A 27,211-nucleotide genomic window follows, 5' to 3' on the forward strand; every position below is an offset into this window, starting at 1 on the left:
GGATCAACATCAGTGAATTTTACTCTTGATGGTCCAGGATCAACATCAGTGAATTTAAATCTTGATGGTCCAGGATCAACATCAGTGAATTAGAATCTTGATGGTCCAGGATCAACATCAGTGAATTTAAATCTTGATGGTCCAGGATCAACATCAGTCAATTTTGATGGTCCAGGATAAACATCAGTCAATTAGAATCTTGATGGTCCAGGATCAACAACAGTCAATTTGAATCTTGATGGTCCAGGATTAACATCAGAGAATTAGAATCTTGATGGTCCAGGATCAACATCAGTAAATTTGATCCTTGACGGTCCAGGATCAACATCAGTGAATTTTACTTTTGAAGGTCCAGGATCAACATCAGTGAATTTTACTCTTGATGGTCCAGGTTCAACATCAGTGAATTTTACCCTTGATGGTCCAGGATCAACATCAGTGAATTTTACTCTTGATGGTCCAGGTTCAACATCAGTGAATTTTACCCTTGATGGTCCAGGATCAACATCAGTGAATTTTACTTTTGATGGTCCAGGATCAACATCAGTGAATTTTACTCTTGATGGTCCAGGTTCAACATCAGTGAATTTTACCCTTGATTGTCCAGGATCAACATCAGTGAATTTTACCCTTGATGGTCCAGGATCAAAATAAGTCAGTTTTAATCTTGATGGTCCAGGATCAACATCAGCCAATTTGAATCTTGATGGTCCAGGATCAACATCAGTGAATTAGAATCTTGATGGTCCAGGATCAACATCAGTTAATTAGAATCTTGATTGTCCAGGATCAACATCAGTGAATTTAAATCTTGATGGTCCAGGATCAACTTCAGTGGAGTTTAATCTTGATGGTAAAGGATTAACATCAGTGAATTTGAATCTTGATGGTCAGGAATCAACATCAGTCAATTTTATTCTTGATGGTCCAGGATCAACATCAGTGAATTTTAATCTTGATGGTCCAGGATCAACATCAGTAAATTTTAATCTTGATGGTCCAGGATCAACATCAATGAATTTTAATCTTGATGGTCCAGGACCAACATCAGTGAATTTTACTCTTGATAGTCCAGGATCAAAACCAGTGAATTTGAATCTTGATGATCTAGGATCAACATCAGTGAATTTGAATCTTGATGGTCCAGGATCAACATCAGTCAATTGTAATCTCGATGGTCCAGGATCAACATCAGTAAATTTGAATCTTGATGGTCCAGGATCAACATCAGTTAAGTTGATCCTTGATGGTCCAGGATCAACATAAGTCAGTTTTAATCTTGACAGTCCAGGATCAACATCAGTGAATTAGAATCTTGATGGTCCAGGATCAACATCAGTCAATTTTAATCTTGATGGTCCAGGATCAACATCAGTGAATTTAAATCTTGATGGTCCAGGATCAACATCAGTGAATTAGAATCTTGATGGTCCAGGATCAACTTCAGTGGAGTTTAATCTTGATGGTTCAGGATCAACAACAGTCAATTTTAATCTTGATGGTCCAGGATCAACATTAGTGAATTTTAATCTTGATGGTCCAGGATCAACATCAGTGAATTTTAATCTTGATGGTCCAGGATCAACATCGGTGAATTTAAATCTTGATTTTCCAGGATCAACATCAGCCAATTTGAATCTTGATGGTCCAGGATCAACAACAGTCAATTTTATTCTTGATGGTCCAGGATCAACATCAGTCAATTTGAATCTTGATGGTCCAGGATCAACATCAGTCAATTTTAATCTTGATGGACCAGGATCAACATCAGTCAATTTGAATCTTGATGGACCAGGATCAACATCAGTCAATTTGAATCTTGATGGACCATGACCAACATCAGTCAATTAGAATCTTGATGGTCCAGGATCAACATCAGTGAATTTTAATCTTGATGGTCCAGGATCAACATCAGTCAATTTTACTTTTGATGGTCCAGGATCAACTTCAGTGGATTTTAATCTTGATGGTCCAGGATTAACACCAGTGAATTTTAATCTTGATGGTCCAGGATCAACATCAGTGAATTAGAATCTTGATGGTCCAGGATCAACATATGTCAGTTTTACTCTTGATGGTCCAGGATCAACATCAGTCAATTTGAATCTTGATGGTCCAGGATCAACATTAGTCAATTTTACTCTTGATGGTCCAGGATCAACTTCAGTGGATTTTAATCTTGATGGTCCAGGATTATTATCAGTGAATTTTAATCTTGATGGTCCAGGATCAACATCAGTGAATTTTAATCTTGATGGTCCAGGATCAACTTCAGTGGATTTTAATCTTGATGGTCCAGGATTAACATCAGTGAATTTTAATCTTGATGGTCCAGGATCAACATCAGTGAATTTTAATCTTGATGGTCCAGGATCAACTTCAGTGGATTTTAATCTTGATGGTCCAGGATCAACATCAGTGAATTTTACTCTTGATGGTCCAGGATCAACATCAGTGAATTTTAATCTTGATGGTCTAGGATCAACACCAGTGAAATTTAATCTTGATGGTCCAGGATCAACATCAGCGAATTTAAATCTTGATGGTCCAGGATCAACATCAGTGAATTAGAATCTTGATTGTCCAGGATCAACATCAGTGAATTTAAATCTTGATGGTCCAGGATCAACATTAGTGGATTTTAATCTTGATGGTCCAGGATCAACTTCAGTGGAGTTTAATCTTGATGGTAAAGGATTAACATCAGTGAATTTGAATCTTGATGGTTCAGGATCAACATCAGTCAATTTTAATCTTGATGGTCCAGGATCAACATCAGTGAATTTTAATCTTGATGGTCCAGGATCAACATCAGTGAATTTTAATCTTGATGGTCCAGGATCAACATCAGTGAATTTTAAATCATGATGGTCCAGGATCAACATCAGTGAATTTAAATCTTGATGTTCCAGGATCAACATCAGTCAATTTGAATCTTGATGGTCCAGGATCAACAATAGTCAATTTTATTCTTGATGGTCCAGGATCAACATCAGTGAATTTTAACCTTGATGGTAAAGGATCAACATCAGTAAATTAGAATCTTGATGGTCCAGGATCAACATCAGTCAATTTTAATCTTGATGGTCCAGGATCAACATCCGTAAATGTTACTCTTGATGGTCCAGGATCAACATCAGTGAATTTTACTCTTGATGGTCCAGGATCAACATCAGTGAATTTTATTCTTGATGGTCCAGGATCAACATCAGTGAATTTTACTCTTGATGGTCCAGGATCAACATGAGTGAATTTGAATCTTGATGGTCCAGGATCAACATCAGTGAATTTTACTCTTGATGGTCCAGGATCAACATCAGTGAGTTTTACTCTTGATGGTCCAGGATCAACATCAGTGAATTTTACTCTTGATGGTCGAGGATCAACATCAGTGAATTGGAATCTTGATGGTCCAGGATCAACATCAGTGAATTTGAATCTTGATTGTCCAGGATCAACATCAGTGAATTTTACTCTTGATGGTCCAGGATCAACATCAGTGAATTAGAATCTTGTTGGTCCAGGATCAACATCAGTGAATTAGAATTTGATGGTCCAGGATCTACATCAGTTAATTTGAATCTTGATGGTCCAGGATCAACATCAGTGAATTAGAATCTTGATGGTCCAGGATCTACATCAGTGAATTTAAATCTTGATGGTCCAGGATCAACATCAGTGAATTTGAATCTTGATGGTCCATTATCAACATCAGTAAATTAGAATCTTGATGGTCCAGGATCAACGTCAGTGAATTAGAATCTTGATGGTCCAGGATCAACATCAGTGAATGTTGATGGTCCAGGATCAACATCAGTCAATTAGAATCTTGATGGTCCAGGATCAACAACAGTCAATTTGAATCTTGATGGTCCAGGATTAACATCAGAGAATTAGAATCTTGATGGTCCAGGATCAACATCAGTAAATTTGATCCTTGACGGTCCAGGATCAACATCAGTGAATTTTACTTTTGATGGTCCAGGATCAACATCAGTGAATTTTACTCTTGATGGTCCAGGTTCAACATCAGTGAATTTTACTTTTGATGGTCCAGGATCAACATCAGTGAATTTTACTCTTGATGGTCCAGGTTCAACATCAGTGAATTTTACCCTTGATGGTCCAGGATCAAAATAAGTCAGTTTTAATTTTGATGGTTCAGGATTAACATCAGTGAATTAAAACAATTTTTACTCTTGATGGTCCAACTTCAGTGGATTTTAATCTTGATGGTCCAGGATTATTATCAGTGAATTTTAATCTTGATGGTCCAGGATCAACATCAGTGAATTTTAATCTTGATGGTCCAGGATCAACTTCAGTGGATTTTAATCTTGATGGTCCAGGATTAACATCAGTGAATTTTAATCTTGATGGTCCAGGATCAACATCAGTGAATTTTAATCTTGATGGTCCAGGATCAACTTCAGTGGATTTTAATCTTGATGGTCCAGGATCAACATCAGTGAATTTTACTCTTGATGGTCCAGGATCAACATCAGTGAATTTTAATCTTGATGGTCTAGGATCAACACCAGTGAAATTTAATCTTGATGGTCCAGGATCAACATCAGCGAATTTAAATCTTGATGGTCCAGGATCAACATCAGTGAATTAGAATCTTGATTGTCCAGGATCAACATCAGTGAATTTAAATCTTGATGGTCCAGGATCAACATTAGTGGATTTTAATCTTGATGGTCCAGGATCAACTTCAGTGGAGTTTAATCTTGATGGTAAAGGATTAACATCAGTGAATTTGAATCTTGATGGTTCAGGATCAACATCAGTCAATTTTAATCTTGATGGTCCAGGATCAACATCAGTGAATTTTAATCTTGATGGTCCAGGATCAACATCAGTGAATTTTAATCTTGATGGTCCAGGATCAACATCAGTGAATTTTAAATCATGATGGTCCAGGATCAACATCAGTGAATTTAAATCTTGATGTTCCAGGATCAACATCAGTCAATTTGAATCTTGATTGTCCAGGATCAACATCAGTCAATTTTAATCTTGATGGTCCAGGATCAACAACAGTGGATTTTACATTTAATGGTCCAGGATCAACATCAGTAAATTTGATGGTCTAGGATCAACATCAGTGAATTTTAATCTTGATGGTCTAGGATCAACATCAATGAATTTTAATCTTGATGGTCCAGGATCAACATCAGTGAATTTTACTCTTGATGGTCCAGGATCAACATCAGTGAATTTTACTCGTGATGGTCCAGGATCAATATCAGTCAATTTGAACCTTGATGGTCCAGGATTAACATCAGTCAATTTTAATATTGTAGGTCCAGGATCAACATCAGTGAATTTACTCTTGATGGTCCAGGATCAACACCAGTGAATTTGAATCTTGATGATCTAGGATCAACATCAGTGAATTTTACTCTTGATGGTCCAGGATCAACATAAGTGAATTTTACTTGTGATGGTTTAGGATCAACATCAGTGGATTTTACTCTTGATGGTCCAGGATCAACATCAGAATTTTGCTATTCATGGTCCAACATCCATGTTGATCCTGGAACAACATTATAGTCAGCCAATCAGAATTAAGGGATGCAGTTTTTGCAAAGTTTAGGCTAACATTTAGGTTTATGCACTTCAACATGAGTGTTATCCAACTAGTATTCCCCTCTGATTTTTGTAATATTTTACAGTTATGGTTGGGTTTAGGGGTATGGAATAGGTATGGATTACATTTACAAACATAAATGACGTTCCAAGATAGAAAACGAAGGCTATGGGGCGGTATGATGCCGTTTCTTATCGCGCTCACCAGCTGACCCCTTACCTCCATATGGACAGCTTTTGCACTGTTACCAGTTTGTCCAGTAGCTCGCCATGTATGTCGGCATACTTGAAACGCAGAAACGAAATGACCATGATGACGGGGTTCGGGTCTGGTGAAGAACGATTCCAGAAAGTGTGTAAAAATAAAATAAACAAGTAAATAACAGCGTGAGAATGTGGTATAATCTGAAAACGTGTAAAAATCAGTTGAAGGCTTTTGTTTTTCTAGATTGCTTTTAAAACTGTCGGTTGGGTTTAGGGAAGTGGGTGGGTCGATGCTTTTTAAAATTCTATTGGGTGGGTTTAGAGAAAGAGGGTGGGTCAGTCAATCGGTCAGTCAGTCAGTCAGTCGGTAGAGGTCTCTGGTGAATTTACGCGAGAACAGCAGGTGCAAATGGCACTCATGAGAGAAATTTAAGATTACAAAAAGCAGACACAGCAGCCTCTGGGAGATATTTGGCACTTTCCATAAATGTATATAGTGGTACACTTTCATAATGAGTCTGGATTAAACGATTATGTTGTCCCCTTCTCCCCAAAAAATCAAGAATTGTGTTGTTTCAGCTCATTTCGAATAGTAGTGTGGATAAATAGCAAACATTATTATATACTGGGTGGTCTAAGAGTTCTTAAGGGTTTTTAAGGGTTCTTAACCTTTTGCAAGCTGCCCCCCTTCCCAAAGCTGGGTCAATGCAGTTGCCCAAGAGAGCTGACAATTAACCATCACTTAATTTACCATTACCTCACCACTAAAAATGTGACACTGAGTTCATATGACAGTTTAACAAACAAGTTAACAATATTAAGTCACTTGTTTTGGTCTATTTTAGCATGGAAAACAGATCTAATGAATCCGAACAAAGATGACAAATTTGCAAATAAAAAATTTCATTTTTTTTCCTCCCATCTTGTAGCCTACTTGATTTGCTCTGGGTTTGACAACAAGGCCTTTCTGTGTGATTGGGGGCACAGCCGGGGATGATAGTGACAACCACATGCGGAGAGCAGTGAAGGGGAAATGACTGCTTCTGGGCTGATGGGGGAACTCATTTATCAGTGCTAAAGTCTGAAGTAAAACGCTTTCTCTTTCTGTACCTCCTGCCATGGCCAAGATAAGCAGAAAGTGATCTTTTCTCTCCAGAACGCCCTCCTGTAGGGGGAAATGGCTGGAGCTCTTTATTAACAAAGATGCTCTGCTTCGAGTCATGCAGGTCAAAGGTGGAGCGGATTGACAGAATGAGACAGACAGACAGACAGAGAGTTGAATCTGATAGAGTAGGCTCAGCTGGGCAGTCAATATTTCTTTTCTAAAAATGGTCTGTTTACTTGTGAGTTTGGAGAATTATAGCATCTATATATTATGTTATGTTATATTATGTTATATATTAATTATGATGGTTAAAGGTCCCATGAAATTAAAATATATTTATTTTAGATGTTAGTTTCAGTCTGTTAGTTTTAAGAATATGTATAAGCTAGTGTGCTCCAAAACAGTGACAAAATGAGCATCTAGAAGATAAAAAAACTGATATAAACATGTATAACTTGCAGTTTGTCACTTTCGCCTAAATCAATCAATGATTTTTTTATGGCACTTCATACTTCAGTTCCTCATCAAATCTTGACCAATCAAATGCTCTCTAGTATCTGATATACACCGCCCCCTTCAAGACACTTGTCATTTGCTTTTCATTTGATGTTATTAAACTTTACCTCTCTCAAAGGCAGAGCTGTGATAAAAACGAACACTATTGGCTGTTTTTTAAAGGGGAGGAGCTACTCTATGTCTCAACCTCTCTTCTGTTAAAAAATGCACATTCCAAAGTACTTCATAGGACTTATGAAAAAACATTTTCTTTTAAAAGCAACATATTTGTGCGTCTAAAAAACAGGCCAAGAACATTCTAAGAACATTAGGTGTGTTAATAATACTTTATTTTCTGCTTTAATACCTACTGCCACAGAAAATGATGTCAAATGTAGCACCTCATAAACCAGATAAACTCATTTTTTATATTAAAAAAATATATATATATATGCCTCAGCCTATGTTTTTACAAAACATAAAATATGTTTGTCTGGGTACAATTTGTGGCACGTTTTAAATGACAAATCTACTAGAGGGTGCTGTCTACATTTTTGCAAATCTTAAATACGTTACCTACACTGAAAAAATGTAGGTAGCTGGGGTGCCGAAACAAAAACGTAAAATAAAGGCTGTTAAATTACAGAAATTTACTGTAAAATAACAGAGGTTGAATTACTGAAATTTACCAGAAATTTCAATTTAAGTAAATTTCTGTAATTTAACACCCGTTATTTAACTTTTTTTTCGGCACCCCATCTTCCGGAAATAAACCTTAAAATTACAGATTTTTTTTTACAGTGTAGGGTGAGTTTTGTTGTACATTTCAAATACATGTCTGACATGTATTGTGTCTTTTGTACACACAGCTTATCTAACAGCCATTCAGATACGTTAAATGGCAAACATACAGTATGATAATGTCAAACATTACTAAAAGATTATGGCTACAGAAAAAACATTATTATAGGCACACTTATAGGCACAAGCAGGCTAAACAGAGAACTGAGACGTAAACAACTTTCATGTAATAACGTTACAGGCAATGATAAGTTACTCACCATTAGAAAAACCGAAAGTAGTCTTCATCCACATCATCAAAGTAGCTCTATCAGCTCTCCTCAGAAATATTCTCCTCTTCGCTTCAAACAATCTCTCAAAACTCTCTTCAGCAGATAAAGACTTTCGACGATCTATTTTCCTTGTTGTGTTTACTTTTTGCAAACGAACCCCTCTGAGTGCCGTTAGCTTGATCTGTTAGCAGCTGTGCGTGCACCGTGCAGGGGGCAGGTGCACGTGATGATTGACAGCTCACTGAGCCAGTAAGAGCAAAAAGTGTGCAGAAACATGAAAATCACGCAGTCATTGGCTAATTTCTCTATCAGTCAAACTTCTGGGATGTAGGAAATATTTCTGTGACTGATCGATAGCAAATGAGAGACATGCTGAAGGTCAAAACGCTCGGCTTTGTTTAGATTTTAATAACTATAACTTTGACTTTTTATTCAGTTTGTGGTCTCATTTTATTTGTAACACTGTAAGCTATGACATAGCCTTGCGTTTTACTGCAAATCTGCCGTTTTCGCGTGTAAATAACATGGTAAAACTGTGTAAACAATAGGTCTCCGGCAGAAACGGTGACATAAACAGATAACTATCCATAATTAAACACTATTGTGTCGGTGGACTAAATGTGCTTGATAGTATGTTTTAATGTGGACTCTTACCTTTCATAATAAACTGTGATGTACAGCAATGAATGCGTGTGTGTGTTGTTGTTACATGATATGTATCTAATAAGCGTTTTCTGCAAAACTTACACAAATTTAGCAAATACATTCTTTATAAGCTTTCTAGTGATAAACAACTTGCTGTAATGGGTGCTTAGGGGATGTATACTCTTGTCCTTTTTTTATGTAATCTATTTATAAACATTGACATGTGGAAAAACAGCGCCTCAGTGCGTCCTTGTCGGGTGTTTAAACGTATTTGGTTACAAATCGTAAACACTTAAGTTCATCCTAGGCTTATTCTGAAAACGCACTGCTATATGCATTTCTGGAGAGCACCAAATACGTCCCAATGGATATGTTTTTTTTTTGTTTTTGTTTTTTTGCTGTTTTTGTTTACGCAAATCCACCAGAGGCCTCTGTGTATGCTTTTTGAAATCCTAAATGTCTTTCGCGAGCACGTTCTGTTCTCATGTAAATCCACCAGAGGCCGCTGTCCCCTGACTGACTGACTCATCAACTGATCTATCTTCCTCTTTCCCTAAACCCATCCAATAGTGTAGCGAAGGCTACCTGATAGCAGAGGCTAACTCGTTGTGTATAGCAGTGAACCAGGTGTGTCTGTTAGAACACAACAGAGGGAAGGATGAAATCAAACTGATTTATTGTGGTAAGTAAGTATGAACATGAGAGAGAAGAGCCAACTGTGAATATTAGCAGATTTACAATGAAGTGTCCAATTTATTCCGGTGCACAGGTTCAGAGGATGATTTATAAAGCACAATTATTAGTCACACACAGACGTGACGTTTAGGCCCAGCCTTGTGATTGGTCCGAAGTATGTGTATGAATACTGTGGTCCAATGAGCCTTCAGAGTGCTATGAGTCTATCACTTGGCCATTGACGCATAACAGCCCTTTCCTCACAATATACTGAAGATTGCACTTGCTTAGCTGGTTATTGGTGATTTCCTGATTAAATGAGCGTGTAGCCGATGAGTTGTGCTTATGAAAGTTGTGGTTTCTCTGTAACAGACAAATAATAACACTCCAGCATCAGCAATCAGTAATATACATCATTACTTTAACAAACTTACACATGACAGCACTAACATATACATTATAGGCTCTTCCCTCACAAAATGAACATAATTGGATGTAATCACACTCTAACATCCACATTTACTAACAAACATTATGCCTTTGAATCACTTCAGCTGAACAAACAGTGAATAGCATCGCGATCGCGATGCTAACGCATGCATCTCACGTGACCATCTGCGCTATGATGCACTTTTATCACTCTACCAATTGGCCAGAAAGCTCTGGGGAACTGGGGGTCCATCATCAAGACTACTGTACCCACTGTGAGGTCAGCTGGGGTGCCATGCCACTTCTGTCGGCACTGCAAGGAGGGTAGGTAATACTTAATGAATCGGGACCAAAAGTGATCTGCCAAAACTTGACAGTACCGCCATCTCCGCTTGCTTAGGCCCTCTTCTTTACTGTATACTACAGTAGGTAGTGCTCCATCGAGCCGCCCCATCAGAAGAACATTCGGGGTTATAGCATCCAAGTCAGCAACACTGGATGAAGTGTAACCCAGTGGTTTCGTATTCAAAATGGCTTCAACCTCGAGTAAAACAGTGTACAGTACCTCTTCTGAGACTGATTGGACACCCATCACGGTATGTAAAGCAGACTTGACTGACTTGATCTCCCTCTCCCAAGTACCTCCAAAGTGAGGAGCTGCAGGGGGATTAAAGCGAAAGTCAATCTTCTGTTTAGCTAGGAGCTGTTGGAGGTCCAAGGACATGCTGTTGAAGGAGTCACAAAGCTCTTTTTCTCCTCCTTTAAAGTTCGTACCCTGATCAGAAAGAAGTTCAGCTGGAGTCCCTCTGCGAGCAATGAATCGTCTAAGACTCATAAGGAAAGAGTCTGTATCCATATTGTGCAGAAGATCCAGGTGAACTGCGCGTGTGGTCAAGCATTTATAGATGATTCCCCATCTCTTTTCTGAATGCCGTCCGATTCTTATTTGGAAGGGTCCGAAGCAATCGACCCCAGTGGAGTAGAATGCTGGCTTGTGTAGACGTAGGCGGGCTAAAGGCAAGTCTGCTAACTTTGGCACTAATGGCTTGGATTTCCACCTGCGGCATTCTTGACACTGCTGTTGCACCTTTCGGATTGCCTCCCTTCCACGAATGATCCAAAGATTGCGGCGCATCTCTGCGAACACTCGCTCAGGGCTTGGATGACAAAGACGAGCATCGTAGTCCTGAATAAGAAGCTTTGTGGCAGTATGTGCTGGATCCAAGACTATAGGATGCTTCAGGGCAGGATCCAACCCTTCGGCCTGTCTAAGCCTTCCTCCGACTCGTATAATTCCCTCATCCGAATCAAGCTCTGGGGACAGGGTCAATAAACGACTGCTTTGGAGCACTTCCTTTCCAGTGCGAAGGCGACACAATTCCTCTGGGAAGCAATCTGACTGAATCTTTTGGAAGATCATCATCTCTGCCTTTCTGTAGTCTGCTGCATTTGGGGGTCCATCTGCCGCCCCATGCAGCTCCTGGGCTGTGGCCTCAACCATTTCCTTCCAAGATGCAAAAGACTGCTCTTGTGATGTTTCTTGTCTCTCCGCTCTTGCTATCATTCCACATGAAGTAAGCTTCCTGAACTCAGTAGTATCTAAGTCAGGTTGCTTTCCTGGTGATGATGGCCATTCTTCAGGCCCTTTAAGGAGGAAGGGTGGCCCTTGACTCCACCGGTTCTGTCCTGCTAACTCTGCTAAGGTCTTTCCGCGGGTAACATCATCCGCTGGGTTTTGCAACGAGTCAATATAACGCCAGGAACTCCCTCCTGTAAGCTCCTGGATTTCAGCGACCCGAGTGCCCACAAAGACTTTGTAGCGACATGACTCTGACTTCAACCAAGTTAGCACTGTTGTAGAGTCACTCCACAGTATTGTCTGATCTATGACCACTGTTAATTCTCGTGCAATTGTCTTTGCTAGTTGGGCAGCTGTCAGAGCACCGCAGAGCTCAAGTCGGGGAATTGAATGCTGACGACGAGGTGCCACCCTGGACCTGGCCGCCAGGAATGCCAAAGACACCTGTCCCTGGCTGTCCTCAGTTCGAAGGTAAGAGACAGCTCCATAGGCTTTTTCGGAGGCATCACTAAATACGTGAATCTGCCTGGAGACAATCATCTGACTATGAGGAGTTGAAGCATACGGTCGAGGAAATGAAATGTGAGGCAACAAGTGTAGCTCTGACTCCCACTCTTTCCATGTCTCCTGCAGTTCTTGGGGAATATGTGGGTCATCCCAGTCCCTCGGTTTGTCCCACATGCGCTGCACTATCAGCTTTGCGCGAGTCGTGTAGGGCAAGATAAATCCCAAGGGGTCGTATTGTCGTGCTAACACTTTGTAGATATTCCTCAGTGTCAAAGCTCCATACTCCAGAGGTCGGCTTCTGTATCTTAAAGTATCTGTCCCCCAGTGCCAGCTGAGTCCAAGGGCAGGTTCCAGCAGATCAGGCTCATCGTAGGAGAGCCATCGCTCCATACTGTCAGACCTCGCTTCCGCAGGCAGATGCTTGATGACGTCAGGTAAGTTACAGGCCCACTGCCGAATCTCAAACCCTCCAGATGCGAGAACTTCCCTGATTTGGTCCACTAGTTTCCTGGCCTCATCTGCAGTATCCACACTTTGGAGGCAGTTATCCACATAAAAGCATTGTTCAACTGAATGCCTGACTCCATCTCCTTCCTTGCTGTGAGTCCTCGCATGCAGTTGGAGGGCAAAGGTGGCGCAGCAGGGTGAGCATGCAGTCCCAAATGGTAAGACCTGCCATTCATAGATATCCGGTGGTTCCATCCGCCTCATGTCTCGCCAAATGAACCTGAGGAGGGGCCGATCCCTTGGCAAAAGCTGAACCTGATGGAACATGCTCTTGATGTCTCCACTGACTGCCACTGCATGTTGCCTGAATCTCAGTAAGACACCCAAAAGGGAAGCTCCCAGTGTTGGCCCAGGAAGGAGAGTGTCATTTAGATTCCGACCTTGAAGTTGGTAAGAACAATTGAAGACCAAACGGTTCTTTCCGTTGTGGCTCACCAAGTGGTGGGGTATATACCATGATTCTTCAGTGCTGGAGGCTTCACCTGGGTCAATCCTCTTGACTGCTCCAGTTTCCACCAGCTTGCGGATAGCTGCTCCATATTCATCAGCTCGTTGAGGGTCCCGGCTCAACCTTCTCTCTGTACTTCTAAGGCTTGGGAGAACAGCTTCTTTGCTAGATTTGAGAGGAGGTATGTCTCGTTTCCGAAGTAGGGGTGTGGCATACCTGAGAACGCCTGCAACGTTGACTCGTCTTGTCTCAGCCTCTAGGAGCTCAACTGCTTCCTTATCCTGCCTTGATCGCATTGCCTGTTTATCACTCTGACATGGTAGAGTGTCCATCCTCCAGAGCTTCTCCACATTCCGCATCAGTTCTGTTGTCTCAGGTGAAACGCTTGTGAGAAGACACAGACTGGTGTCCGACACCCAATGAGCAAAGGGTGTGGGTCCTTGGAGAGTCCATCCAAGTCTGGTGTGAATAGCTGCCGGTCCTCCTGAAGGGCCCAGTCTTACTGGTTCAATTGGAGTAAGTAGGTGGGGGTAATCAGCTCCGATTAGAACAAGTGGCTTGACACGGCTGAATGGATGGAGGGGGATGTTTGCCAAGTGCTTATATTTTCTCTTCAGATTCATGATGGGGTATGAGTGGTCAGCTGGATCAAGACGTGGAGAAGTGAATGCTTTTACTATCCGGAAAGTTTTCCTGGGATTGATGGGAGATGAGATACTGAATGAAACAGAGGATCCCTTAAGTGTTTGGACCTCTTGCCGTATGGTACGGAGAGCGATGTCTTCAGGCTTCTTCTGTAGGCCAAGCTTCTCGGCAGCTTCTGTGAGGAGCATTGTACGCTCCGACCCATCATCTAGAATAGCGTACGTGTCGAGTATCTTGTCTTTATTTTGCAAGAAAACTCTGACGACTTTTAGCAGAACTCGAGAGGTTGTTGTGGGCCTGTCAAGATAAAGCACCTCTGTACTAGTGCTAACAAGACAGCTCTCTGCCTTTGGATGCTCATGTTTGGGAAGTGTGTTGACATCATGCAGAACTTTCAGATGCTTGCCTTGACATACACTGCAGAGCCTCTTAAGGTCACACTGAGCAGCCTGATGTGATCTCCCACATCTCCAACATCTTTTCTTAGCTCTTATCCACTCTCTCACTTCCTCACTAGTGAGATTCTGAATCTTGGGACACTTATTTAAAAAGTGCTCCGTACAGTCGCAATATGGGCAGTAGGGTTTCGCCTTGACTTTTCCCTTTTCCACACATGAACTCTGACTTTCGGGTCTGATTGCTTGATTTGGCATATAGCTCTCTGATCCATGTAGCACAGTGGCTGCTGGCTTACTGTGGCGTTTTTCAACCCGGTAGCTAGGTGTCCTTTGGAAGCGAACCTCTGTGGGGTTGTCATAGCCCTGGCACCATGACTCATATCTCAGCCATTCTGCCAGATCCAGTAGTGTGTGTGTATGCCCATGGCGATTAAACATCTGACGTCGAAAGTTTGCTCTCATCTCTATGGGAAGCTTAGTGAGGAGCCTGGCAACATGTGAGCCACATCTCAGCTCCACTTCCCCATCGGGGCCCAGGGTCTGCAGCATGCCTACAAGTGACTGTACGTGCAGGGAGAATCGCTCAAAGCCAACTGTGTCTCCCCTTCGGACCTCAGGTGAATCCATTACTGCTGCAATCCGTTTCAAAGCTACATGATGCGGTTGACCAAACTTTTCATTTAAGGCCGCCATAGTGTCTGAATAAGGCAGGGGGGAGTTTATATACGAGTCGGCAATAAGACAAGCTTCCTCAAGTCTTAAATGATCCACAAGAACCTGATATTTAAAGAGCTCAGTAGCATCAGCAGGCAACAAGTTTGTTAAGGCTAATTTCAGCCTAGAGAACTCCATCGGGTCTTTATTAACAAAGAGAGGTATTTTAGGTGTTGGCCCTTTGTAATCCCCTCCACTTAAAGTGGTTAATACTGGCGTGAATTGTCTACCTTGGTAAGAGTTTGGACGGTGTTGGTGGGGCCTGGGTTGGTAGTGAGAAACAGGTTCTTCAATATGAGTAGTTCGACGTTGTGAATTAATGATGGGTGGGAAAGATTCTGGCTGCTGTAACCAGGACTGTGCTCCGTATTGTTCATGACGTCGGCTAGGCATAGGGCGACCTGAGTCATGAGGTGTGGAGTGCAAACGTGAATGTGCTGTAATGCTAGATGTTGCATTGTCCCGCATGAGCTGCAACTCACCCATCATCCTATCTATAACAGTGACTACTCTTAACTCCTCCCCTACTATGGATGCTGGTGGATATTGTGAGGAAGGCCATGGTGGTGGTGGCAGTCTATCATCACATTCCTCTTCCCTTAGCAGAGCGAAATCATCAGATAATGGAGGTGGCGGCAATGGCCAGTGTTCTGTAATAAGTTCCTGTTGATCTACTGTGCGCCCCCTGTCTGAGGATTTCTCTGGGTGTCCTACCCTTCTAGTATCAGGAAGTGATGTATAACTATGCTGTAAACTCTCATCAGCCCTTTGTCTTGGCATGCTCTCTCTATGTGACACAATCTGTTCAATAACCTCTTCAGTATAGGGCATTGGGGTGCATGGCCCTCTTAAGCTCATAGCTCCAAGGCTCTCATCCTGGTGAAAGGAGTAATCGTCATGCTCATTTGGTGCACCACTCCACCTAACATGAGGCTGTGGGCTCCAATGTTCCTCTCTATATGTGTGGTGCGCTGGGCTGTTATGTATGGGTTCACGCACCTTTGTTCGCACTGCACCGACTTCATAGTCTCTCAAGTAGGATGGCTGTCTTATTTGCCTTTTGGGCCGAGTATGTGGGGCCCAGAATCCTTCACCCCTCTGTTCCATACTCCCAGCACAGCTGCTCTCCGGCTCGAAGGACCAAAATTGTAGCGAAGGCTACCTGATAGCAGAGGCTAACTCGTTGTGTATAGCAGTGAACCAGGTGTGTCTGTTAGAACACAACAGAGGGAAGGATGAAATCAAACTGATTTATTGTGGCAAGTAAGTATGAACATGAGAGAGAAGAGCCAACTGTGAATATTAGCAGATTTACAATGAAGTGTCCAATTTATTCCGGTGCACAGGTTCAGAGGATGATTTATAAAGCACAATTATTAGTCGCACACAGACGTGACGTTTAGGCCCAGCCTTGTGATTGGTCCGAAGTATGTGTATGAATACTGTGGTCCAATTAGCCTTCAGAGTGCTATGAGTCTATCACTTGGCCATTGACGCATAACAGCCCTTTCCTCACAATATACTGAAGATTGCACTTGCTTAGCTGGTTATTGGTGATTTCCTGATTAAATGAGCGTGTAGCCGATGAGTTGTGCTTATGAAAGTTGTGGTTTCTCTGTAACAGACAAATAATAACACTCCAGCATCAGCAATCAGTAATATACATCATTACTTTAACAAACTTACACATGACAGCACTAACATATACATTATAGGCTCTTCCCTCACAAAATGAACATAATTGGATGTAATCACACTCTAACATCCACATTTACTAACAAACATTATGCCTTTGAATCACTTCAGCTGAACAAACAGTGAATAGCATCGCGATCGCGATGCTAACGCATGCTAATTAGCACTATGACACATCAGGTATCTCTGTGATGACTGGGACTAATAAGTATAACTTCTAAATAATTGTTATAACCGGAACTGTACTCACTTTCATAACACGCACAGAAGCACAATTACATCCAGTCAGACACTCATTATAGCAGCAATACACGTTTCCAGCGCCACTTTAGTTAACGAGCCGCGCTCGGCAAAGTCTCGTGCAGCAACAGTTCACTCTGTATTCAGTAGCGCCTATTCCGGTTTCGGTTTGTGACGCGATTTCAGAATAAAAGTCTCTGAGAGTCAACATTGCTCAACAGCCTTTTGCACAAATAGTGTTTTAAAAAGTACAGTTGACCATCCCTCCTCCTTCCTTAAACCAGATCGCTTGATTTTTACCACATTTTTAGATTTCTCACCCAATTATTTACTTGTTTATTTTAAATTTTGGGGTTTTTTTTGCCTTACCAACCTTCTGAAATCGTTCTTCGCCAGACTTGAACCCGCCCTTATGGTGAATTCCGTTCTGCGTCTCAAATTCACCAACGTACATAGCGAGCTACTGGACAAACTGGTAACAGTGGGAAAGCATCCATACGGAGGTAAGCGGTCATAGCATTTATTTTAACGATGAAATGTAGAAATTTATTTTTAATGAGCCCATGTTGTTGTTTTCATTTTATTGGATAATTTGAATATATATTTCTCATAGTTACGTGACACAATTCCTGATTTGTTTCACTGTTACTGACACTCAAAAACTGACAACTGAAATATAGCAGACTATATGACAAACTAATCAGAAATAAGATTGTTTTGACTTGATAATATGGCAGAAGTGTTTTGAGGTTGTGTGTGTGTTTGGCTTAGTCATTAATGCTCTGTCTAATCTTTTAAAAGATGGTGGGACTAAATTGGGCTGCAGTTTTGCTACTTGGCACAGATTTGGCATATTTTATCAGTGTTGGCCGCTGACTAATAAAAGTAAAGATGTTTACTTCCAGCTACCATGTGTTGGGTTGGACTTGGATTTGAACTGCTTTATAATCCATCTCTTATCTATGTTTAGCAATGCTTGCTGCTCATTTCTGCCTAGTTTTCTGTATAAAGTCACTAATAAGCTTTATTATTTTTAGTATTTTTTATTTTCATATGAAATTGAGAATAATTTCACATACAGTTTAAGTCAAAAAGATTAGCCCTCCAGTGATTTTTGTTCTTTTCAAATATTCATCAAATTATGTTTAGCAGAGCAAGGCATTTCCTTTACTATTTTCGCTTCTGGTGAACGTCTTTTTTGTTTTATTACACAAGAGTAAAAGTGTTTTTTACTGTTTAAAAAACTGTATTAAGGTTAATATTATTAGCCCCCTCAAGCAATTTTTTTTCATTGTCTACAGAACAAACTATCGTTATACAGCGACATGCCTAGTTAACCTAATTAGGTCTTTAAATGTCACTTTAAGGTGAATACTAGTATCTTGAAAAATATCTAGTAAAATATTATTTCTGTTTCGTTATTTTGACCAATTCCTATTTAAAAGGGCACCTATTTTACCCCTTTTACAAAATGTAAGATAAGCCTTTGGTGTCTCCAAAATGTGTCTGTAAAGTTTCAGCTCAAAATACCCATCTGAAATTTTTTTAAAGCCTCCAGAATGTCCCCATTTTGGTGTCTGAGTACAGTGTAGTTGTTTTTAGCCTGTGGCTTTAAATGCAAATGAGCTGTTTCTCCCTGTCCACCGTTCCCACGTGCATGTCTGCTTCTCATCATGTGTTACATCAGATAAACTCTGTCAGTTACAAAGACAGACATGGTTGAAGCTTAGATACAGTTCATTAGTCTAAAATACCAAGTAAGTTTATTTCATGTATTAGTGGTGGAGTTTATTCAAGCCTTTCTAAAATGATGAGTCACACACATTTTGTGGCCGAGTTGATTACAGCAGTTAAGAATTTGCGATTTTACTGTCTTTATTACAAACATGCTCTGTTTTAAAAATATTTTAAGCTTATAAAACTTATAAAAATCGAAACAGATATTTTAATCTCAGTTTATTTGCAAAATAAAATGTTCTGTGGACATGTGTATACATGTTTTTATAGAAACTAGTGGTGGGAAGTTCAGACCTTTGAGTCTCATTCAGTGAGATGAACAATCTTTTTTTCGAGTTATTTCGTTATTTTTGTTCAATTTGCCAAAATATTACTAAATTGATACAAGTTGCTTTCGAACTCATCTATAACTAACCCAAACATTTATCACACTACAAACAAGTCATAACTAGAATGCTATAAGAAAGAGAAAATAATCATTTATTGTATACCTGGTCTTTTGTCTATAATTATGTCAGCTCACCTCTTCTGACAGGTCTTCGAATTTGAGTAGTTTGTTCACATCACCCAGTCCCATATAAGATTAATCAAAGCACACAGTTTGAGCCGAAAGGAGCCATGATTAGTTTATCCTTTGAGTCTTCTGGTTTTTGAGTCCTTCGATCATCATGTGACAGCATGTAAAGAAATGACTCAAACCCGAGGACTCGATAGATACAGATCAAATCTCTTTCCGGCTCTAAATGCATATGACTGGCTTTTGTCTCACACATAATGAACAAACGACTCAACCCAAGAACTCAAGAGATGAACAGATTAAATCTCTTTCCGGCTCTAAATGCATATAACTGGTTTCTGTCTTTCACATGAGGAATGAAGGATTCAAACCCGATAGAGCAGTGGTCCCCAACCAGTGGCGTAGCGCAAAATGCGGAGGCCCCCCTGCAGGGATCACCGATGGGGGGGTGTTTGGGAGTGGCAGAGCCAGAGATATACACATATACACATATATCTATGAACGGGAGTTTTCCTGGATGTTAGTATTTTTATTTTTTTTAATTATGAAAATTATAATTTTACATCACTTTTCTACATTGATGGATCAGTGACCGCACGGGCATTCCTGACAAAAAGCTTGTGTTTGTGTGTACAGAAATGTACTATCCACCCTCCCTGTTAAATTTGATTTAATCATGTCCTGGAACACAGCTCCTCTCCTGCTTTCACTTCTCATACTGACGGAGGGAGCGATTTGTTTGTGAATGAATCTCCATTATGAACAACTCCTTCACTAACGTTAGCTGACAATAATACAAGTTTCTGGCAGCGCAGCATCTCGTTGTCATATTTCTTTTTCATTGTTTGCTGATTTTATTCAACAAAACTAGCATAAGCCGAGTATTTAGTGCGAATTGGAGCTACTTTGCCTTATGCTGAATGCAGTAAGTGGCTGTATTATCATTAATAACGCTACCTGTTTAGCACAAATTTTAGAACACACAAAAACGTAAAAAACTTAATCCTACCTATGAAATGTTCTGCCTTTGTGCTTTGTTTTCTTTGTTTGCTTGTTACTACACTCGTAGACAGCGCTACAGTCCCGCATCTTCACGTAAAAACACTTGACTAGTGCGGTTGAATGACATTTGTCTTGGGAGCACTGTACCTATACAGTGCCTATACAATATCTAGTGTATATATCTATGTCATAAATTGAGGTGCGGGGAAAGGAGGCGGAGTGGAGCGACAACGTGGGGAATCCTTCACAAACTGAGGAGCGATCACAAACCGAAAGCGGCGAGAGCGTCAAAGTAGCCAGAAGTCATTCATTTTTTTACGAGAACCGGCGGCGAGAAACAGCGGCGCGTCTTCATTGGCTATGACGCGGTTCGGCGGCAAGCAATCAGAATGAAGTAGTCCACCGCTTGAGAGGAGTTCAGAGAACACAGACCTGTGAACTTTGGTTCCGTCCACAGTTGTTCCCAATAGTTTGATTATTGCGGTTTCTGGATTTTCAATTATTGAAAATCGCGACGACGTGGGGCCCCCTAATCACGCGGGGCCCCCCCGCGGTGCATGCCCTGCGGGCCCGTCCGCTACGCCACTGTCCCGAACTACCGAGCCGCGGACCGGTACCGGTCAGTAGAACAATTGGTACCGGGCCACACAAGAATTCATAAATCATTTTGGTAGAAAATATTCCCCCCGTGAATTAGTTTCTTCCACTCGCCCCCCGCCATCTCACGTGAAATGGACTATGCCAAAATCCACCACGGAGCGGGAAGAACAATCGCTAGAATATAGCTCAGTGGGGGTTTTTGATAGTTTAAAGTTATAAAACAGGTATTATAGAGTCCAAATCAGCAGAGTATTTAAGGATTGTGCATATATGTATGCGTGCATCACTAAGTAAGTACCCGAAGTCAGTGCAATATGTATCTATATGGAGTTTCACATAATCATACTCACTAGGGCTGTAACATGCCAATGCATACATTTAATTTGGCTATACGGTTGTATTATTGTTAATATGTTCGTCAGTTGAAATGTTTGGCACAGATGTTATGTATTTAATGCATATAAACCTTGATTGAAACATAATCAGACCGTGATAGTGCAACTAGCGCATGCGCACTGAGTTGTTCATGATTAACCTGGATGCACGAGCGCAGCAGCTGTTCACATGAAGACCCCCCCACACACCGGTCCATTGTAAAATTGACCACCGTTGACCGGTCCGCGGTGATAGAAAGGTTTGGGACCACTGCGATAGAGGACTCGAAAAAGGAACTAATCTTCTCCTTCACCTGCACAAATGTGCACATGCGCAAATGAACGAATCACTCCTTGAGAGGACTCATCATTCTCGAGTCATACAAAAGATTTATTCTAAATTAACAAATCGATCAAGAGCAACCAATCACTAATAGAAACATGGCACCTGCCAATCAATTGGGTGGGTGGGGAAAACCGCACTCCTACGTCACATTGCGGTGGGCCTCAAAGTCACTGGCATTTGCGCAGAGATGTATAAAGTACTAGAGACCCAGACTTAAGTAAAAGTACAAGTGCTCTATCAAAAAAATTACTTGAGTAGAAGTTGAAGTGCTCTTTAAGCACCAAACTTAAATGGAAATACTAAAGTATTCAACTTTTTTTTTTTTGTATTTAAGTAGTGCAAGTGGTTTATTTCAAAATTTACTACTCAAGTACTGAAAGTAAAAGTCCAAGTATTGTGTAATGTAGTTATTAAAGAGAGCAGTCAAAAGACGTCATGTTGTTTTGTTTATTTTAAATATATATTTTTGGGGGCACGTGATTAAGTAGAACGAAAAGAAACATGGCTTACAATACTGTTTTTCTGTCCCACTTGAACCACAGATCTGACAGATTATAACAGTTTTAACACACCTTTCAAAGTTGTGTCACAAAAAGTATCCACTCAAAACGCTGTTGAAACCCATTTTCGGATCGCAAATGACCAGTTATAAACGCTGTAAACTGACATTCTAAACATTCTACTGGAAGACGCTGGTCCCTATGGCACCCTCAATGCAGTAGCCAAGAAAAAGGTCTATAATTGTAAGGAGTAGGGGTGTGAAGCTACACTGGTCTCACGGTTTGGTTTGGTTACGATTATCATGCCATCGATTCGGTTCAACTCGATATCTCGGTGCACTGACGATGCTTTCCATATGTAATTAGATTTTTTTCTTCACAACACAAGAATTTTTTCATTAAAATCCATAAATATATTTATATTTATATATTATTTGTAATACAATTTTCTTCTTTAATACAGCAGTAAGATCTATGATATCTACCCTTAATTTGACCTGCTCAAAGAAAACACTTTCTGAATGTGTCAAACAAAACTCCAATACATGCACAGAAGACAACATAATAATTTATAGCAAATAAACTAATTTAGATATTATCCCGATTGCTTTTTGAGAACTGACAGGCGAGGTCTTACACCCCTATGATGGGTTATTGTCTTCACCTGCTCAACAGAAAGGGCTGCGATAGGCTTTAGAAATGAAAGCGCTGTTCACCGATGGTGGGAAGAACAGCTGCGGTTACAGTCTGCATGCGCATAATACGCAGTTATCACAGGTAATCCATAATAGATACAGTGGAGAAAACTTGCATCTCAAGCACGCTCGTGTCTGGATCCACAAGTCTCGCTTTAACAGCCAAGAGGAGAGGAAAAGTTATCTCACAAACACGACAGCGGGTCAAATGTCCAAAGTTAGAGAGAGAGAGAGTGGTAAAGATGGGAGTTTTACAGCATTTCTCCGTAGTAGTGAAATAGCGGCTTGTGTGCTGTGCCGCCTTCATTGTAGTAAGAGCGTTTTTTTATCACCCTCGCTTCCTTCACTATAGTATTCTACTGCGACATAGCGCATAGGAGATAAATGACATCAGTACGTAATAATCTTTTATGATCTATTACTGAACCGATATCAATAATTTTGACACCCCTAATAACGAGTAACGATGCAGCACATAAAAAAATCTATTGGAGTAAAAGTATTAAACTCATCGAAAATATGCACTGAAGTAAAAGTGGAAGTAGGAGAAAAACAATACTCCAGTAGAGTACAGATACAGCTAGATACAGTAGTGAAGTAGTTCTACTTCGTTACTATACATCTCAGGATTTGGGTCCTATTTAAACATCAGGAAATAAAAAAAAAAGAGACTTATCTCTTTTTTCTATTACTCCAATATGACAGTGGACAAACTATACCTACACACGGTTCTGTCCAAACAGCTTACAAAAGTTAATTTTCATCATAGGTGTCCTTTAAGTTTAAATTTCATTTACAATTCAGTTTTGTTGTTATGCAATTAGAGTAAACGTGTCTGTTTTAAATAGAACTCAAAGTGTGAAGTGAAAGTAAAAACTACCCCGTCTAAAAAACTATTGTGCTAAAAGTCTAAAAGTGTCTTATTCAGCAGATGGGATGATATTACGCAGTGTCTGAAAATAGTCCCCAGATATCTAGGAAACAGCATTTTCAAAAAACTGGAGTGTTCCTTTATGTACACACACTGTCATTCGAATTTTGCCCGCCCTTTACACCTTAAGCATCATATAATAATGGTCGAATAAATGAATGTGCAGTTCATAAAGCAGACTGTGCCGTACTGTGGGTCAGTCCGTTGCTGAACACAGAAAGTGCACAAGTCTGCAAATATGAGTGTGAAAAAGCAAACTAATGTATCTTTCAGTCTCCCAGTGGATGCAGGACACCCGCTGACCGCGTCCTCTGCAGGACACAGACTAATAGACCACAGCAAAACCACACACATTATCAGAACTGTATGAAGCTGCTTCTGTTTTTGAGGAATTTGTGGCTGCATCATCAGTGATTTTGTGTGATTCGTTCCCTCAGTTCTTCCGGCACATCGGGTTCACACATTCCTTTCGGCAAGCCTGCGGTATCTGAAGGGGGGATGCGGATAATTATACCATCTTCATGTGGGATGGATGCTCTTAAACTTAAGCTTGAGTTCATTCTCATTTTGTGTGTTGAGAATGGTGAAAGGAAGTCTCTTATGTATTATTCTCGGCTCTGTTGCTGAGTTTATTGGAACGTTCGCTCTCTCGCTCTCTCTTTGTTAACAAAGCTGATGAATATTTCAGAGTTTTTGAAGCTTCATAGTTTATTTAATACACAGAGCAAATCGGAGCACCTATCGGAGACAGAATGCAGAAGCCCAGTGGAAAACTAGACGCCAGTTGTGATTCTTGCTACTAAACTTAGGCCTTTTTAAAAAATCATATTAAAGGGATAGTTCACCCAAAAATTGAAAATGTCCTTACTATTTACCATCCCTCAAGTGTCTCCAGACCTTTGTGATCTACTTTATTTTGTTGAACACAAAAGAATATATTTTCATAGAAAAAAAATTCCAATCAACCTAGGCTCATTCTGAAAACAGACCCCTTCATACATTTCGGGAGAGCGCCAAATACATCCAAAATATGTTTTTTTTTTGTTTTTTTTTTTTGCAGTTTTTGTGTTCACGAATCTGCCAGAGGCCCCTGTGTATGCTTTTTGAGATCTTAAATTTCTCTCGCGAGTGACATTTGTGCCTGCTGTTCTTGCATAAATCCACCAGAGGCTGCTGTTGACTGACTGACTGACCGACCGATTGACTGCCCCCCCCCCCCCTTCTTCTTCTTTAAACCCAACCAATAGTGTTTTCAAAAGCACTCCAGAAAAAAAGCCTTCATGGCCGCCTGGTTTTTACCACGGTTGTTTGTTTGTTTTCAACAAAAGAAAGAAGGAAAAAACAAGTTTGGAACAAATAATTAGCAAGTAAATGGGCATCCGCTGCGTAAAAACTTGCTGGATAAGTTGGTGGTTCATTCCGCTGTGGTGACCCCGAATTAATAAAGGGACTAAGCCGACAAGAAAATGAATGAATGAATGAAAGGTAACGAGGTCAGATGAAGAAGTTAAATAGATGTCTAATAGACATCAACACATAGACTGCTTGGCTAAAACAAAGGCTAAATTTAGGCTGTCAATGTCTAGGAATGGTCTGGAAATAGACAATAGGTATCAAAGAGACATAACTACACGTCTGTCTATTTGACGAGTCTATTCTTTGGCCATTCATAGACATTTATAGATGTTCACTGACAGCCCAAATTTAGCCTTGTTTTAGCCAAGAAGTTTAGATAAACTAATAAAAGCAACATTTCCCAGTGGGAAATAATGTCTCAGTGGCTCAAAAATGTTCATGTCTGGTGACTGGGCTGGCCAATCCTAGAGCACCTTGACCTTCTTTGCTTGCAGGAACTTTGCTGTGGAGGCTAAAGTATGAGAAAGAAAACTATCCTGCTGAAGAATTTGCCCTCTTCTGTGGTTTGTCGTGTAATGAGCAGCACAAAAGTCTTGATACCTCAGGCTGTTGATGTTGCCATCCACTCTGCAGATCTCTCACATGCCCCCATACTGAATGTAACCCCAAACCATGACTTGTCCTTCACCAAATTTGACCAGTTTCTGTAAGAATCTTGGGTCCATACGGGTTCCAACAGGCCTTCTGCAGTATCTGTAATGATTGGGATTCAGTTGACCAAATAATTCATCTGAAAAATCTACCTATATTCTTTCAGAATGTAATGTAATGTGTATTTATATAGCGCATTTATTGTGTATTGCTATACAAGCGCTTTATAATCATGAAGTGGGGGGTCTCTCCACACCACCAGTGTGAAGCATCCACTTGGATGGTGCGACGGCAGCCACAGGACAACAGCACCAGTGCGCTCACCACATACTAGCTATAGGTGGAATGCAGAGACTGTAAAAAAGCCAATACACCCCTACTCTTTGAGTAGAAATGCCATGAGAAATGCCATGGATTTTTAATGACTACAGAGAGTCAGAACCTCGTTTAAACGTCTCATCCAAGAGACGGCACTCACTATAGACAGTATAGTTTCCCCTTCACTTTACATTTACATTTTACATTTAGTCATTTAGCAGACGCTTTTATCCAAAGCGACTTACAAATGAGGACAAGGAAGCAATTTACACAACTAAGAGCAACAATGAATAAGTGCTATAGGCAAGTTTCAGGTCTGTAAAGTCTAAGAAGGGAAGTATTAGTAGTATTAGTATTTATTTATTTATTTATTTTTATTTATTTATTTTTTTTGGGTACAGTTAGTGTGATATTCAAAGAGGCAATTGCAGATTAGGAAGTGAAGTGGAGACTAAATAGTTGAGTTTTTAGTCGTTTCTTGAAAGTAGCGAGTGACTCTGCTGTTCTGATGCAGTTAGGGAGTTCATTCCACCAACTGGGCAGATTGAGCGTGAGCGTTCGCGAAAGTGATTTCTTCCCTCTTTGGGATGGAACCACGAGGCGACATTCATTCACAGAACGCAAGTTTCTGGAGGGCACATAGATCTGCAGAAGTGAGAGCAGATAAGAAGGGGCAAGGCCAGAGGTCACTTTGTAGGCAAACATCAGAGCTTTGAATTTGATGCAAGCAGCAACTGGCAGCCAGTGCAAACGGACTAGCAGCGGAGTGACATGTGCTCGTTTAGGTTCATTGAAGACATTGAAGACTTTACAGGGGCATTAGGACACACACACACACAGACCACAGGTTGAACGCCCCCTGCTGGCTTAACTAACACCACTTCCAACAGTAACCTATAGTCTTTTTATGTGGTTTACCATTCAGGTACTAACCAGGCTCAGCCCTGTTTAGCCTCAAGTAACCAGTCTTTGGCTGCAAGGTGATATGGCTGTGAGTATTGTACTGTAAGTTCAGAGAGAAATGTATGTCTTGTCTATTGTTAATATGATCCACACCATGATTTTCTCATTATATTTATACCTTGTTATCTCAAGAGTCATTCTCAAATTATCTGTCTATAAAAATTATCAAAATCAGTCTTGATCTGTTTTATGACACTTAAGACACACTTAGGTGTGTGATTTGTATTAAACAGGGGTCTTGCAAGGGTCTCTGAAAACCTGTAATTT

General features: G+C 40.6%; 1 protein-coding gene and 1 long non-coding RNA gene across 2 annotated transcripts in view; both read right to left on the minus strand.

The window, feature by feature from the left end:
- The window catches only part of LOC141378809 (uncharacterized), a 127,467-nt gene extending 118,832 nt beyond the window's left edge, over positions 1–8,635 (minus strand). The window contains exon 1 of the long non-coding RNA XR_015514737.1: positions 8,461–8,635. This is a non-coding gene — a long non-coding RNA (uncharacterized LOC141378809). The remainder of the gene's footprint in view (positions 1–8,460) is intronic.
- A 1,141-nt stretch (positions 8,636–9,776) lies between these two features.
- Positions 9,777–17,099, minus strand: LOC141378810 (uncharacterized). The gene is made up of 2 exons (XM_087292978.1): positions 16,965–17,099; positions 9,777–16,634 (listed from the first exon to the last, which is right to left on the minus strand). The coding sequence occupies exon 2, from the start codon at positions 16,124–16,126 to the stop codon at positions 10,382–10,384; it is 5,745 nt and encodes a 1,914-aa protein (XP_087149104.1). The 5' UTR covers positions 16,127–16,634; positions 16,965–17,099; the 3' UTR covers positions 9,777–10,381.
- Between the last annotated feature and the right edge of the window lie 10,112 nt (positions 17,100–27,211).

Source organism: Danio rerio, chromosome 18, assembly GCF_052040795.2.
Source record: "Danio rerio strain M-AB ecotype USA chromosome 18, GRCz13ab, whole genome shotgun sequence".
In the NCBI taxonomy this organism is placed as follows: domain Eukaryota; kingdom Metazoa; phylum Chordata; class Actinopteri; order Cypriniformes; family Danionidae; genus Danio; species Danio rerio.

Bases quoted from the DNA above. Each gene is read 5' to 3' on its own strand.
- LOC141378810 (XM_087292978.1), bottom strand. From the start codon at position 16,126: ATGGAACAGAGGGGTGAAGGATTCTGGGCCCCACATACTCGGCCCAAA.